We start from the raw sequence: 17,883 nt of genomic DNA, 5'->3' as shown, positions 1-17,883 counted from the left end.
TATAGAATTGACAGAGTTGTGATTCATGTTTTGAAATGTTAAAACACATACGTTATTTGCCACAAGTCACATCTGGATGTTCTCAAGATCATTGAATATACAAGCAACATGAAACATAAATTAAGACCCTGTTAAATTAATATTTATATACAATAAGCAAACACTATGACCCTGTTAGTTTTACACACATCAAACATAAACACTGTTAGGTTCACATGTCACATACTGTGTAATGCTATGGCATGTGACTGATACACAAACAATTAGACCCCATTAGATTAATACAATGTCATTTACAAACACTTAGACCCTGATAGATTAATAATGAACACATAAACTCTGTTAATGGCACCAAGCAGTATGTGCAAATAGCTGCCACTGCAATGACAAATGGTTAATAAAAACACAGGAATACAACCTTACATTTAGACACAACGAACAATAAGTTATGGAGTGTTACATGTGACAATAACATTACCATGCCATCATTTCACACTACACAATGATCAATACAGTTACAGTGTTACATATGACGATAACATTACAATGCTATCATTTCACAATACACAATGAACAATAAATTTATGGAGTGTTACATGTGACAATAACATTTACAATGCTATCATTTCACACTACACAATGAACAATGAAGTTACAGAGTGTTACACGTGACAATAACATTACAATGCTATCATTTCACAATACACAATGAACAATAAAGTTATGGAGTGTTACATGTGACAATAACATTACTGACAATGCCATCATTTCACAATACACAATGAACAATACAGTTACAGTGTTACATATGACAATGACATTACAATGCCATCATTTAACAATACACAATGAACAATACCAATATACAATGACATTGCAATGTTAGTTCCCATTATTACATTATTACTCTGGACTAATTAGTCCACTTCATAGCAACTGAAAACAAAACACAAACCATAACAGCAAAGTGGAGGTGACACAGATGTAAGTAACATACCAAATGAAATGTGAGAATCACTAAAAAAATCTATTATTAAAACTCACAACTGAGTTCATTCTCTAATATCACTGCTTGTTTCAGTACACATTATTACATTTATTATATTTGTTTTCTGGGTTTTTCCTCTCATCTTTTTTAATTCAGATAAAACTGTTCACAGTAGAATTGTAAATTAGAATGACAATATACTGGACAGGTGCAAATGAATGATTGAGATGAAGTCTATCTGAGCCTATGAATGTATATAGAACAAATCTTAGATTTCATTTCCAGCCTCTTAAGATTTGGAGAAATGTTCACAACAGTTCTAGATTACACAATAATGACTGTCACAGCAATTATATTAATGTTATATTAAAGTTCAAGAACTATGGCTTCATATCATACCAATCCTGGGAGTAAACTATGTCATTGAATAATCATACATATACATCATTTTTTCAAACAATAAGTTCATACGACACCTATATGTCATTTGTGAATATTTAGAAGTCCTACCTTGACCAATGTCTGTGGCGACATCTAAACCATAGGTAACCACACTGTCAGACTTTACTTCCTTCACATCTGCTACATCTAGGCTAGTCTGTGATGACAAAATAATTTCATTCAAATCATGTCATCAATATTAATTTCATACTTCAATATTAAAATAATTTGAAAATGAGAAAGTAATAGATTGACATTTACACTCTATAAGTATGGGTCTGGAGTAGAGGAGTGGGCTGGTAGTCAAGTTGACTGGACTATGATTTGTAGGCCACTGGACAAACTTGGTAGTCCGTCTGTCTATTTCTGTGTCTCTCTGTCCTGTTCACTTCCATGAATTCTAACACAAAATCACTATTCACTAGACTGTAGTCAAGTCATGTAATATCATTCAACTAAATCTAATACATGTAATGTACTAGTACATGTATGTACATTCAGTCAAAAGACTAACAGTGTTTCAAATACAAATCAGATGTCAGTCACATGACAGCATTTCAACCAATGAGATACCTGTATATAGAATTCCTACCTTGTTATCTTCCTCTTTATCACTATCTCCATCCTCCATATCAGCTGTAGGTGACACTGACACTGTTGGTTTACTCAGCGGATAGTTTTGAAATATTGAAGTCTTCTTGGTTTTCTTGAGTGTTTTGCCTGGTTTGACACCTGATCTGCCTACATTAGCATTAACATCAGGTTTTAACATCAACATTGTACTAGATGCAGACACTTTGCTTGGTTGACTGGCTTTCTTGGGAGGTGGTTTGCTGACACTGACAGCTGCCTTCTTTGGTTGTTGTGGTTGTGGCGGTTGGGACTCCTGATGGATGAACAAGGACAGTTAGAGTTAATCAAGACATATCATAGGTGATCTCAGTTATCTTAGTGTTTTACACCTAGGGTGCAGTTCTGTCTAAAAACAGTGGGGGCATATCATAGGTGATCTCAGTTATCTTAGTGTTTTACACCTAGGGTGCAGTTCTGTCTAAAAACAGTGGGGGCATATCATAGGTGATCTCAGTTATCTTAGTGTTTTACACCTAGGGTGCAGTTCTGTCTAAAAACAGTGGGGGCATATCATAGGTGATCTCAGTTATCTTAGTGTTTTACACCTAGGGTGCAGTTCTGTCTAAAAACAGTGGGGGCATATCATAGGTGATCTCAGTTATCTTAGTGTTTTACACCTAGGGTGCAGTTCTGTCTAAAAACAGTGGGGGCATATCATAGGTGATCTCAGTTATCTTAGTGTTTTACACCTAGGGTGCAGTTCTGTCTAAAAACAGTGGGGGCATATCATAGGTGATCTCAGTTATCTTAGTGTTTTACACCTAGGGTGCAGTTCTGTCTAAAAACAGTGGGGGCATATCATAGGTGATCTCAGTTATCTTAGTGTTTTACACCTAGGTTGCAGTTCTGTCTAAAAACAGTGGGGGCATATCATAGGTGATCTCAGTTATCTTAGTGTTTTACACCTAGGTTGCAGTTCTGTCTAAAAACAGTGGGGGCATATCATAGGTGATCTCAGTTATCTTAGTGTTTTACACCTAGGTTGCAGTTCTGTCTAAAAACAGTGGGGGCATATCATAGGTGATCTCAGTTATCTTAATGTTTTACACCTAGGTTGCAGTTCTGTCTAAAAACAGTGGGGGCATATCATAGGTGATCTCAGTTATCTTAATGTTTTACACCTAGGTTGCAGTTCTGTCTAAAAACAGTGGGGGCATATCATAGGTGATCTCAGTTATCTTAGTGTTTTACACCTAGGTTGCAGTTCTGTCTAAAAACAGTGGGGGCATATCATAGGTGATCTCAGTTATCTTAGTGTTTTACACCTAGGTTGCAGTTCTGTCTAAAAACAGTGGGGGCATATCATAGGTGATCTCAGTTATCTTAGTGTTTTACACCTAGGTTGCAGTTCTGTCTAAAAACAGTGGGGGCATATCATAGGTGATCTCAGTTATCTTAATGTTTTACACCTAGGTTGCAGTTCTGTCTAAAAACAGTGGGGGCATATCATAGGTGATCTCAGTTATCTTAATGTTTTACACCTAGGTTGCAGTTCTGTCTAAAAACAGTGGGGGCATATCATAGGTGATCTCAGTTATCTTAATGTTTTACACCTAGGTTGCAGTTCTGTCTAAAAACAGTGGGGGCATATCATAGGTGATCTCAGTTATCTTAATGTTTTACACCTAGGTTGCAGTTCTGTCTAAAAACAGTGGGGGCATATCATAGGTGATCTCAGTTATCTTAATGTTTTACACCTAGGGTGCAGTTCTGTCTAAAAACAGTGGGGGCATATCATAGGTGATCTCAGTTATCTTAGTGTTTTACACCTAGGGTGCAGTTCTGTCTAAAAACAGTGGGGGCATATCATAGGTGATCTCAGTTATCTTAGTGTTTTACACCTAGGGTGTAGTTCTGTCTAAAAACAGTGGGGGCATATCATAGGTGATCTCAGTTATCTTAGTGTTTTACACCTAGGGTGCAGTTCTGTCTAAAAACAGTGGGGGCATATCATAGGTGATCTCAGTTATCTTAGTGTTTTACACCTAGGGTGCAGTTCTGTCTAAAAACAGTGGGGGCATATCATAGGTGATCTCAGTTATCTTAGTGTTTTACACCTAGGGTGTAGTTCTGTCTAAAAACAGTGGGGGCATATCATAGGTGATCTCAGTTATCTTAGTGTTTTACACCTAGGGTGCAGTTCTGTCTAAAAACAGTGGGGGCATATCATAGGTGATCTCAGTTATCTTAGTGTTTTACACCTAGGGTGCAGTTCTGTCTAAAAACAGTGGGGGCATATCATAGGTGATCTCAGTTATCTTAGTGTTTTACACCTAGGGTGCAGTTCTGTCTAAAAACAGTGGGGGCATATCATAGGTGATCTCAGTTATCTTAGTGTTTTACACCTAGGGTGCAGTTCTGTCTAAAAACAGTGGGGGCATATCATAGGTGATCTCAGTTATCTTAGTGTTTTACACCTAGGGTGCAGTTCTGTCTAAAAACAGTGGGGGCATATCATAGGTGATCTCAGTTATCTTAGTGTTTTACACCTAGGGTGCAGTTCTGTCTAAAAACAGTGGGGGCATATCATAGGTGATCTCAGTTATCTTAGTGTTTTACACCTAGGGTGCAGTTCTGTCTAAAAACAGTGGGGGCATATCATAGGTGATCTCAGTTATCTTAGTGTTTTACACCTAGGGTGCAGTTCTGTCTAAAAACAGTGGGGGCATATCATAGGTGATCTCAGTTATCTTAGTGTTTTACACCTAGGGTGCAGTTCTGTCTAAAAACAGTGGGGGCATATCATAGGTGATCTCAGTTATCTTAGTGTTTTACACCTAGGGTGCAGTTCTGTCTAAAAACAGTGGGGGCATATCATAGGTGATCTCAGTTATCTTAGTGTTTTACACCTAGGGTGTAGTTCTGTCTAAAAACAGTGGGGGCATATCATAGGTGATCTCAGTTATCTTAGTGTTTTACACCTTGGGTGCAGTTCTGTCTAAAAACAGTGGGGGCATATCATAGGTGATCTCAGTTATCTTAGTGTTTTACACCTAGGGTGCAGTTCTGTCTAAAAACAGTGGGGGCATATCATAGGTGATCTCAGTTATCTTAGTGTTTTACACCTAGGGTGTAGTTCTGTCTAAAAACAGTGGGGGCATATCATAGGTGATCTCAGTTATCTTAGTGTTTTACACCTAGGGTGCAGTTCTGTCTAAAAACAGTGGGGGCATATCATAGGTGATCTCAGTTATCTTAGTGTTTTACACCTAGGGTGCAGTTCTGTCTAAAAACAGTGGGGGCATATCATAGGTGATCTCAGTTATCTTAGTGTTTTACACCTAGGGTGTAGTTCTGTCTAAAAACAGTGGGGGCATATCATAGGTGATCTCAGTTATCTTAGTGTTTTACACCTAGGGTGCAGTTCTGTCTAAAAACAGTGGGGGCATATCATAGGTGATCTCAGTTATCTTAGTGTTTTACACCTAGGGTGCAGTTCTGTCTAAAAACAGTGGGGGCATATCATAGGTGATCTCAGTTATCTTAGTGTTTTACACCTAGGGTGCAGTTCTGTCTAAAAACAGTGGGGGCATATCATAGGTGATCTCAGTTATCTTAGTGTTTTACACCTAGGGTGCAGTTCTGTCTAAAAACAGTGGGGGCATATCATAGGTGATCTCAGTTTCTTAGTGTTTTACACCTAGGGTGCAGTTCTGTCTAAAAACAGTGGGGGCATATCATAGGTGATCTCAGTTATCTTAGTGTTTTACACCTAGGGTGCAGTTCTGTCTAAAAACAGTGGGGGCATATCATAGGTGATCTCAGTTATCTTAGTGTTTTACACCTAGGGTGCAGTTCTGTCTAAAAACAGTGGGGGCATATCATAGGTGATCTCAGTTATCTTAGTGTTTTACACCTAGGGTGTAGTTCTGTCTAAAAACAGTGGGGGCATATCATAGGTGATCTCAGTTATCTTAGTGTTTTACACCTAGGGTGCAGTTCTGTCTAAAAACAGTGGGGGCATATCATAGGTGATCTCAGTTATCTTAGTGTTTTACACCTAGGGTGCAGTTCTGTCTAAAAACAGTGGGGGCATATCATAGGTGATCTCAGTTATCTTAGTGTTTTACACCTAGGGTGTAGTTCTGTCTAAAAACAGTGGGGGCATATCATAGGTGATCTCAGTTATCTTAGTGTTTTACACCTAGGGTGCAGTTCTGTCTAAAAACAGTGGGGGCATATCATAGGTGATCTCAGTTATCTTAGTGTTTTACACCTAGGGTGCAGTTCTGTCTAAAAACAGTGGGGGCATATCATAGGTGATCTCAGTTATCTTAGTGTTTTACACCTAGGGTGCAGTTCTGTCTAAAAACAGTGGGGGCATATCATAGGTGATCTCAGTTATCTTAGTGTTTTACACCTAGGGTGCAGTTCTGTCTAAAAACAGTGGGGGCATATCATAGGTGATCTCAGTTATCTTAGTGTTTTACACCTAGGGTGCAGTTCTGTCTAAAAACAGTGGGGGCATATCATAGGTGATCTCAGTTATCTTAGTGTTTTACACCTTGGGTGCAGTTCTGTCTAAAAACAGTGGGGGCATATCATAGGTGATCTCAGTTATCTTAGTGTTTTACACCTAGGTTGCAGTTCTGTCTAAAAACAGTGGGGGCATATCATAGGTGATCTCAGTTATCTTAGTGTTTTACACCTAGGGTGCAGTTCTGTCTAAAAACAGTGGGGGCATATCATAGGTAACCTCAGTTATCTTAGTGTTTTACACCTAGGTTGCAGTTCTGTCTAAAAACAGTGGGGGCATATCATAGGTGATCTCAGTTATCTTAGTGTTTTACACCTAGGTTGCAGTTCTGTCTAAAAACAGTGGGGGCATATCATAGGTGATCTCAGTTATCTTAGTGTTTTACACCTAGGTTGCAGTTCTGTCTAAAAACAGTGGGGGCATATCATAGGTGATCTCAGTTATCTTAGTGTTTTACACCTAGGTTGCAGTTCTGTCTAAAAACAGTGGGGGCATATCATAGGTGATCTCAGTTATCTTAGTGTTTTACACCTAGGTTGCAGTTCTGTCTAAAAACAGTGGGGGCATATCATAGGTGATCTCAGTTATCTTAGTGTTTTACACCTAGGTTGCAGTTCTGTCTAAAAACAGTGGGGGCATATCATAGGTGATCTCAGTTATCTTAGTGTTTTACACCTAGGGTGCAGTTCTGTCTTAAAACAGTGGATGTGTATGACAGTGGACCAGCTCCAATTGTTCAATTTGGTCTCAGAGACTCAGAAGATCAAGAAACAATGACTGCTAGAAAAAAAAGAATTCAATTTCACATCTCTTCTTAGGAAAGATGTCAGGTATGGCAAAGTAACATAAGAGTGTATTTTTTTCTGGGCTTTCAACATCCTAAAGATATTTATTTAGTTAAGCTGGACTTTTATTCCTTTAACTAAAATGCTGCAAACCTTATAAGTGTTTCATTTTCTTACCTTTTTCACAGGTTGCTTCTTAGACACCATGAACGGACTTGCTTTCTGACTTGCTGGTTCTGACTGTGGTTCTAATTCCTGCTGAGGTGGTACAGCTTCTGAAGGACTATCTTCACTCTGTTCAGCTGCTTTGGTTTTCCTAGTTACTCTGGTTCTGTCACTTTTCATTTGTTTCTTCTGAATAACCCGACCAGACCCAATTCTCTTCTACACAAACAAATCATTACAATTTACAATAAATATTTGCCACCATTAGTATAACTTCACACAAAATATACCTTACATCTTAGTTTCCATTGACTGGTTTACATGTCTTGTGAAAATACAAATGTTATATAAATGTATCCCTCATTGACCCTACAGCTATTACTACTACATCATAACTTTTCTGTCAAATATACTTTTGTCTGTATCTGGTATAATACAGTCATTTCTTCATTCCAAACTTATGTGGTGGTACAAACTAGCAATTTAAAGAGAAAACATATTTTTTTTTTTGAAAATTATTACAACTTCAGTGGTTATGATTTACAATGATCAAAAGCTATCTTACTCTCACTGTCTCAGTTAACCTCTATGTCACTGTCTTTACTACACACCAACATCTCCTTTCCTCAATAGAATTGGGGGAACAGACAATAACGATGCTTATATCAATAGTAAAGATTTGTAATGCACCAGTTTTCTCTGTTAGCAAAGACTAGAGCTACCTTGCACGTACTTTTGATTTTTCAATATTATTTACTATTCTCGCTTATAGCTACATGACTGTTGACATGTTCTGATATTAACTACTATTTACCTTTCTCTTAGCTGCATGACTGCTGACCTTTTTTTTGATTTTAGCTGTTATTATTTACCTTTCTCTAATTTAGGTACATGACTGTTGACATGTTCTGATACTAGCTGTTGTTATTTACCTTTCTCTTAACTACATTATTTTCTGTCACATCTTTCTGACTATCACTTCTATCCCTATCCTCCCTGCCTACACTATCCTGCTGCTGACTATCTGTTGTATCACAACTACTTGACTCTCTGTGCTGACTTGAAATTTTGAAAGTTAATTGAGACTTCACCTGTACTGTGGTTTCTTCCATACTGGCCAATTGTTCCTGTTAATATAATGAAACAAGTATATGAAATGAATATTCAAGGACTCTGGATTCATGGTTCCAAATGAAAATTTCTACTCACAGATAGAAAAACAATTTGAAAGTGAATCCGAAATTTTCCTGACTCGTCATCAGGATCATTAAGGGGTGTACTACAATGGGTAACTTTGTAATTCACTTCTAAAAACTGTTTTGACTATGTGAGATATTTTCATTTGAAGATTGAGTATCACCCTCCCCCCCCCCCCCACCTCTTTTTTTTTTTTTTTTTTTTTTTTTTTACAAACTATGGTTTAAATAACAGGTGCAAACAATTGAATTTATGATAGAAGTTTTTTTAATCAATTTAATTTTGCATATAACAAAGAAGAGGAAAAAAAAGACATGCTTATGAGAAATAAAGAAAAAGTGACAAAAAGAATATGATATAACACAATGATTCGTCACATTTACAATTTTCATTATAAGTTACAAATCAAAAAAGGGTTTTGTAATGATGATTATCTGTGACAAAACGTGATCCGAGTACGATATATATATATTGATATTTAAAGGATAGGTAATTTTCAGACCTAAGAAAGAGTTCTTACCATTTGAGTTGGTGGATCTACTTTATTTGCAGATCGCTTGTTAGTCTTGATCAGTGCTTTAGCATCAATCTTATACTTCGATAAGTCAAATCTAGACTTGCCCTGTGTTTCACTGTCTGGTGTTTTCACTTCAGGTATGTTGACAATCAAAGCTGGTGTACTCACTGTCAGTAAATAAGCAAAATAGCAGTTGTGAAAAGTTTGTACATTTTAGCTAGCCCATCTATCACTGATGGAATACATACTAGTCAAGGTTTCCGTTTACTAAGCTAGACACAAACTAAAACTTTCACTTCTGGTATCTTAACAATCAATTACAGCTGGTGTACTCACTGGCGGTAAATACACAACACATTAGTTGTGAAAAGTTTGCACATTTTAGCGCATCTATCACTGATGGAATACATACTACATAGGCAGGCAAGGTTTCGGTTTACTAAGACAGACAAACTAAAACTGTTGTTGTGTGATAACACAAGTGGGTGATTGCAGTGCTTCTGTTGTGTGGATGTTAAATGTAATCACCCTGTAATCAAGATAGTAGAAACCATAGACATCCCAATAATGTACACTGCAAGATCATGGAAGCCATCAGAAATGCTACCCTACTGTAATTTAGTACAGGGAACATAATTGTTGAGTAATGATATCAATATGGCAGTGCACTAAGCTAAGATTTGACTTTTTGCAAGACAGGCTTAGCCTTTCATTGTCAAATTACAAATCAAATGCAAAAACTATCCATTGCATATTCACAATAGGAGACATACACAAACTTGCATTAAGACAGACAGGTCACATCGTCTGGTTTATCAATTGGTGTAAACATTACTAAAAAAAGGTCTTACCTTCTGGTGTTTCAATTGGTGTAAAAGTACTCTCATCATTAATTTCATCCTCCTCTAGTTCTTCTATCTCTGATTCTTCCTGTCAAGATGAGATAAGATAACCAAGATTTACAAACATGTATGAGTTTCCCCAATGTCTAAGGTAGTATGTAGATTCATAGACCCTACATGAGTAGGTGTAGGGTCTATAGTAGATTATAAAATGAAATACTGACGTAAAGTAGTTAGTCACTAAAGGTTAATATGGTCAATAATTTTTTCTTTTACTTGGGCTGCAGTGTACCATATTGATTAGCTCACCAGTGCACTGGTAGAGCTATTATTCACTCTTGAATACACACACAAATACAGACATATACAGACACACATACAAACACAGACACACACACAGACACACACACAGACACAGACACAGACACACACACACACACACACACACACACACACACACACATGCGCACAATAAAATGTAGCAGTGGTACAAGGCTGTTATGAAGCATAGTTGACAAGCTGCAAAGATAACTGACAAGTTCAAGTTATACGTACTACAGGCATGATTATGGAAAGCTTACCTGTGAAGTCAGATCTGTAGGAGTGCTTGGAGTGGATGATACTGGACTTGGTCCTGGTGACTCTCCAAATATGGGCATTTCAAAGTCTAAACCTGAGTCAGGACTATGGAAAGCAATTCGACTTGATTTGCTTTTCTTCTTGTAAACTGAAATTACATGTGTTAAGTGTTACTAGATAAGAAGTATAAAGTATTTGCAATGTAAAAAAGGTGTGTTGTTATTGGTGTCCATGTGTCTGTGTCCAATTGCAGTATGTTTAAATAGTTTATTTCATTTAGACAAAATGTAGGCAAGAAATTCCAATCTCATTACTCATTGTTATCTACACTTCAACCTTGGCCAAAACAAGACGGAATCTTACCAGCAGCTCTCTTAGCAATATCTTTGACACTGAAATCAGGTGACATCAACATATCTACTCTTGATAACCGTCTTGGAGTTCCAAGAGGAGACAAATAGATATCAGTTGGTGCCATGGACAAGTCACTATCATCAGAATCTTCATCCTCCTACAAGTAGAAACAATAAAAGCAATATCTGTAAATTTGTCACACACAATGGAAGGTATAGTTTGGCTATAAACATGGCAAGCTTAGTTAAGACAAACACAACCTAAACCTGCTGCAATATGTGGTATACGAGATAAGAGCAGTGCCTTGTGTTGGGGATCACCCTGTAATGAAGACAGTGTCAACATTGGCAATTCCTGAAAATGTACCCTAGGAAATCATGGAAATCTGCAAAAATATGGCATTGTATGTATCTTCTGTGTCTTCCCATAGACATTATCACAATATGTGCTGCCATTTGAGAAAAACTTGCCATCAAAGACAGCTCTGCAGATGTGAGTGTATTATTGCACTCCATTGATACATTATCTCAACATACTGTATTGCAATCATAGTTAGTATACATAATTGTACATGTCTGCCTCAGCTTGTTGAAACTATGACAACCAGAGTAATACAATGTATGTCAAGTTTTTCTGTGCAGAATCGATCAATCGACCAATCAATCAATCAATTAATCAAATTTGTATAGCGCCAAAATCCAATACGACGTCGTGTTCTATGGTGCTGAACAGGCACAATAGTAGATCAATGTAAAAAGTTAGAAAGCTCTTGCAATCAGAATCTTTGAATTCTAATTCTAATTTAAATGGATTTACAACTTGATGCTAGATTAATGTTATACTATGTATCCAAAGAACAACTTGTTGTAATTATTAATGACTACCTAGCCATGTTGATTGTGATGAACACATTAGATCCAGTAAAGCAGATAAGATACTCAACTTACTTCTTGAATGCTGTTAGTAGGAGATGTAGGAGACTTGTCTAGGAAGTTGCCAGTAAAATCCAATTCAAAAGGTACCTGGATTTAGAGGGATAACAACAATATGATTATGAAATAGCATTGTGCACTGTTCTGTCAATGAAAACTACTGTAATATGACAAGTTACTTACACAATATTCCTGTGTACACATATTTCTGTCAGTATCAATTTTACTAATATGGTAGGAAAGGCTATTAATAAATACATCTAAACTAGTAAACAGACAGAGAATTACATTTATGATATTTCAGTCTATATTGTACAGTAAACATTTGTACAGACAAAGTGTACTAACCAAGTAGTTCTTCATGTCTATGGGGTCAGGGTTAGCTGCAGCTCCTTCATATCTAACAGCTGGATCTTCATAAATATCAGATTCTACAATCAATAAACAATTCCTCAATATCAGTTCATAGGTTTTGTTATGAAGCAGGGTCCAGTCCAACAACAAAATGATGGCACTTAGTACAAGCATAGACCCTCCACATAGCCTACATTTTTACTGACTTTCCTAACACTGTTTCCTGATTTGTTTCTTTGGTTAATCAAGGAAACTATGAGTTACAGAGGGGATATTGTCACTACAACTTACAAGTCAAAAGGCGAGTATTAACAAAACCCTTAATGCATGAGTGTTTTCCTGCTGAATGAAGACAAATATTATAGACCTATGCATGCTTACTTTACGATGAATGGAATAAAATGTGTGATCCTAAATGTTTTGACATATTTTATATTTTGATCATTGCAGAATCAATGATGAAGAAAAATGATCTGGTAATAAATCCTGTAGTTTCTGTTGTAACATGTACAACTTGACTTATGTATAACATAATACACTTTGTTTGACTTCTATTCATCCCTTTTATAAATACTACAGATCAGATATTCTGTTCATTTTACAACCTTATAGTAATATAAACTAATCAAGGTATTTGCAAATCAGCTGTGGTATTAAATTATTAGTGATTTCAAGTTAGGCAAGATATTACATATAATAATAATAATAATAATAATCTTTATTTGTCCAAATAAATTCGGAAATTTGTTGAATGGTCGCCGCAGAGCAGCGCCCTAGTGCCCTAGTGTTGAAGAAGCAGGAGGAAACCGGAGTGCCCGGGGAAAACCTGCGTTGTTCGGCAGGGTCAAACTGAGCATCACCCTTCTTACATGCAGACCTAGTTAAATTTTAAATCAAACCCAGCCAACACCAGGCGGGTTCGAACCCAGACTGCAGAGGTAAGAGGCGTACGAGCTAACCGCTCGGCCACCGACAACCCGACAAAATATTTTGGCTGAATACACAAAATATAGTAAATGTAATGACATCCAACGTTTGTAAAATTTGAAGAAATGTTGAAGAAGTTGCAAATACTTTTGATTAGGTCCCTTACTTCTAAAAATAGAGTACTAGCATAAATAAAATACTGCTGTGAAATACATGTACACTGGATAAACTATCATACTTTGAGGTACACTATAGCATAAATAGATTATTTTATCACAGTATATCACAGTCGTATGCTCTGTCATACTATGGGTCTGACAATGATATCATAACTATAAACACCATAACAATTGCTAATACACACCCAGTCCTCTTTCATCTAAATACTTGGGTCTATTCAATATATCGTTTGCTGCTCGGAAATGAAAGCTAAAAAACTGAAACTGTGTACTGGAATCCGATGCATTCATCTTGGTGTCAAAGTTTCAAATCCATTGAATATACCGAATTGATGAGAGCGGTGACTATATTCACCAACACAGCTAACATGTCAAATTCATGGAATATACCAACTTGATGGTAGGAGCAGTGACTATATTCACTAACACAGCTAGTGAGTAAAATCCATGGAATATACCAATTTGACGACGGGAGCAACGATTTATATATTCACCAACTCTGCTAACAAGTCAGGATAAAAAGTAGCTGTATCAACAAGTCTACAGGCTCTGAGAAGCATTCAGTTTGACACGAGTGAAAGACTATGAATACCAACCAATAGCAACCATGTCAGCTAAGAATGCATCATTGCTAGTGAAAGCTACACTCCTGTAACATAATACATGCTAATTTACATAACAAAGACTTACATCAATGAAGTCATCAATGAAATATTAAAATGGAATGTGAACGGCCTCCAATGTCTTTGATCATTTATATAAAGCACTTAATGTGTATGCAAGAGTCAATAAACTAATAACCGATAAACTCACACTACATGGTCACAATATAGAAACCCTTCTTATGTATAACAAGTCATTCAGCTTTCTTGATTAGTGCTATATTGTACAACTTCTTTCACGTTAGTTAGTTGCTATGGAAACCAATATCATATCAATATAGTTCAATTTTTTTAAGTGCTGTTGGTTGATTTACATGTGTCAATCCTTCAAGTTCCTTTGAATTTAAATAACTCCTTTCCAATTACATATTTTATTGCATGTATCAAATTGGGTCAAGTTGTACTTAGTAGTATTGTTTAAATCTTGAGCAAAAGTTTAGTTTTGAATCTGTCGCCATGTTAAAACTAACCTAGTTGTAACTGGAGTATCATTTTTCTATCAGACAAGTACAATATATTTACTGAAAATTGTTAAAATACCAATAATTAGACATTGGACATGTTAGTCAGTGGTTGATATTATCTATAAAGTAGCAATCAAACGGGCTGAAATTATGATCGCCATTAAGGGTGCTGATTTTTGGGTGCAGAACTAAAAATCGATTTGATTTGATTTTATACAGCTACAAAAAATATGTACACCCACAGGTGATAGAATAGTATTCAGGGTGTATAATATTATGACTAGAAAAATATTTCCAAAAGTTCCAGTTGCAGTTAGCACAGCTTTAATATCTGAAACTGAATTTGACACCTTAGGCATGTTGTACAAATAACGATTTGATTCCTAGGTTGACTCCATGACTTCCACTTCACACGCATAATACTGTAACAATAGACACACACATAAGATTTAGCTAGTTAATCTTCTAGTCCCGTTTTGACCCTCTAGCATATGGTACATTGCTATTATGGGTACCGAAAATCACAATAAACTATAGTATATTTGTTGACATACAAAGGGATAGTATTCATCATCATGAACTGAGTTCTGCCTGTGAGGGCAGTAGACTGGATACTCACCAGTTTCAAAGGCATCATCTTGTACATCCTCTAACATTCCGGCATGTGATGGATTCACTACAAAAACAAAATGTACACATATAAAAAAATTACTTTATTTTTATCGATTTTTGTATTATAGCTGTTTGCCACTATAACTAGACTTCAATTGCCACTATAAACTGAAAAACATAATACCAAACACAATTATAATAATCACTCCTAGATACAGCAAGAATGTAGAAAAGTGGACTGATAGACTGACAGACAGACAGTCAGATAGATAGATAGATAGACATACAGATAGATAGATAGATAGATAGATAGATAGATAGATAGATAGATAGATAGATAGATATATAAATGATAGATAGACAGACAGATAGATAGATAGATAGATAGATAGATAGATAGATAGATAGATAGATAGATAGACATACAGATAGATAGATAGATAGAAAGACAGACAGACAGACTAATTGATTGTGATTGATTCCAGCTAGGGAGTTAGGGATGCGAATAGAGTTAGACTTTCTTGAAGAGATTTTGTTAATATTATTTGCATGGAATGGACACTGATGTACAAATGTCTCATTGTTTCTTCTTACCTTTTGAATGGTCTATAAAGAATATATGATTTCTGAAGCCAACCAGTAGATCACCCTTTTTGTTTAGAAAGCCTACTGTGCTAAGACTAGTGTCTAGAATTACTTCAGTTTGCAGGGTCTTGCTGCTGTCCCATAGTTTTATCATACCATCAGAACTGAAAAAGATACGTTCATATATGAAGAGATGTTGGATTCAGAGTTCTTACGGCCATCACAGGTCAAGCATGCAGTTTTGATGATATGAAGTATCAGTGAAACTGACTATGTTTCTGTGTTAGATATACACATAGATAGGTGGTAGCAGACACTGACATCTCACTGTTAAAGTGTTTCATTGTGTGATCTGTATGGTCAGTGTAATGTTGGGTATCTGAATGTTAAAACCCATACAGTCTACCAAGTCTACCACATGTCCATCATAATGGTAGCAGTGTACATGCTGCTACTGTTTGTATATAAACCTATACAGAGCAGACACTTTGAACGCAAGGATTCTGTGCTGTATATCTTCATTGTGTTTATTCATAAACAACAAACGCTGTAACCAGTTTCACTGACTTGATATCTTGCCTAGTCCAAACTACATACTCATCCTGTAAATGCTGTACAACCAATCATTCATAGTGTTGAATAGTTAGAGGGGCTAGCTTGTAATATGCAACCAATTACCTATTAAATCCTTGCTAGACTACTACTACCATTTATTTTAAGACTGAATTCAACCATTGGGCAAGATTTAAACCATACTTGTGCCTTCATTCCCAGTAACCAAGCCATATAATGGGTACCTTGTAGGACATGATTACTCTGTGACTGATTAATCCTGTATGCTTAGAGGCAGCAAGGATGAATCCTTCTAAAGCATCCTAAGGGAACTATGGAATCATATTGGGTTGTACTCTTAAAGTTATATGTCTGTACAAGTAGCATTAATTGTACAGTGCTTTGAACAAACCATTTTGTGGGATACAGTGCTACTTATCAAATTAATATACCAGGTACATTCAATTATGTCTTTTCTGTAAAAGAGTGCATTATGCTCTGTACTGTAAAAATCCTAATATAGGCCAACACACTAAAAGTCTCACACACAGTTAGAGAAAACATGCAAGTGGATTTATCACAACTTTTGGAATTGCCCAAATATCTTGACACATGCTGTAAGCTACATACTCACCTGCAAGTAACAAAGAGCTGTAGTTGATGACAGGCATCTACAGCAATAACTGGTGCCTGATGTTCACGTTTCTTTCTTCCACTACCAGTCACATCCTGTGTACCATTACTATGTACACTACTGACATCAGATAAATCAGATACACTGGCATGGCTCACTTTATTCTGTGATGATGGATCTCTCACTTTTAATTCATGCAACTGTACAGACCCTGTACTGTGTCCACAAAGGAAGGCATTCCCCTACAAAGCAAAGAAGAAGTCATCATAGACTGTCCCTCTCAAAGACTTTACTTCAGTGTGTGACTAATAGATGAAATAGATACTGAATGAATTAATACTTACAATAAGTGCATAATCAGATACAGTTGTAGGGACTGTCACTTCATACACCAAGTCTAAGTTAGGTAAATTCCAACACTGGAATAGTGTATCTTCTCTGGGATGAATCTTGGTGATCAACATACTGTCTTCTACATTATAACGTATGTCTAGAATCTGGAATAAGGAAAAAAATATACATTAACATCATTCTAGTACATGGGTATAGACAACTGTCAATGAGATACTATCTTCTAGTATGCTAGAAAATAACCTGTGCTTCACATGGGATATGCATATTTTGTTAGGTAAAGACTAACATGTCACTACCAATATTTTGTTAGGTAAAACTTGCATATGGCATAACCACAACTCGGATACAGACTAAGTCAAATCACTTCCTATGAGTATAGCACTCAACAGGCATCATCAACACTGATGAATCTGAATCTGGTACATCCCCCTACCAGTTTCATGGATTTAATAGAAAAGTTTGCAGTAACAACCAACACAAAAAATGGATCAGGAGTTGACTAAAACAAACTCTTTCACTCAACAAATATGCTGTATAAAATATGACAATTTCAGACACATCAGACACAGACACAGACACAGACACAGACACAGACACAGACACAGACACAGACGGTAATGTATAACAACTGAATAATTCTACTTACTGCA

At 36.5% G+C, this 17,883-nt stretch overlaps 1 protein-coding gene across 1 annotated transcript; it reads right to left on the bottom strand.

Moving 5' to 3' along the window:
* Window positions 1–913: 913 nt before the first annotated feature.
* On the bottom strand, window positions 914–17,675 carry LOC144449243 (uncharacterized). The gene is made up of 16 exons (XM_078139755.1): window positions 17,667–17,675; window positions 17,224–17,376; window positions 16,880–17,121; window positions 15,703–15,857; window positions 15,116–15,172; window positions 12,259–12,341; window positions 11,926–12,000; window positions 10,988–11,135; window positions 10,627–10,772; window positions 10,055–10,133; window positions 9,207–9,370; window positions 8,581–8,616; window positions 7,502–7,708; window positions 2,022–2,315; window positions 1,499–1,586; window positions 914–936 (listed from the first exon to the last, which is right to left on the bottom strand). Exons 1-16 carry the CDS (start codon window positions 17,673–17,675, stop codon window positions 914–916), a joined length of 1,959 nt encoding a protein of 652 aa, XP_077995881.1.
* Between the last annotated feature and the right edge of the window lie 208 nt (window positions 17,676–17,883).

The sequence above is a fragment of the Glandiceps talaboti genome, chromosome 18, assembly GCF_964340395.1.
Source record: "Glandiceps talaboti chromosome 18, keGlaTala1.1, whole genome shotgun sequence".
NCBI lineage: Eukaryota > Metazoa > Hemichordata > Enteropneusta > Spengelidae > Glandiceps > Glandiceps talaboti.
This window is presented reverse-complemented; position numbering and strand designations above follow the sequence as displayed.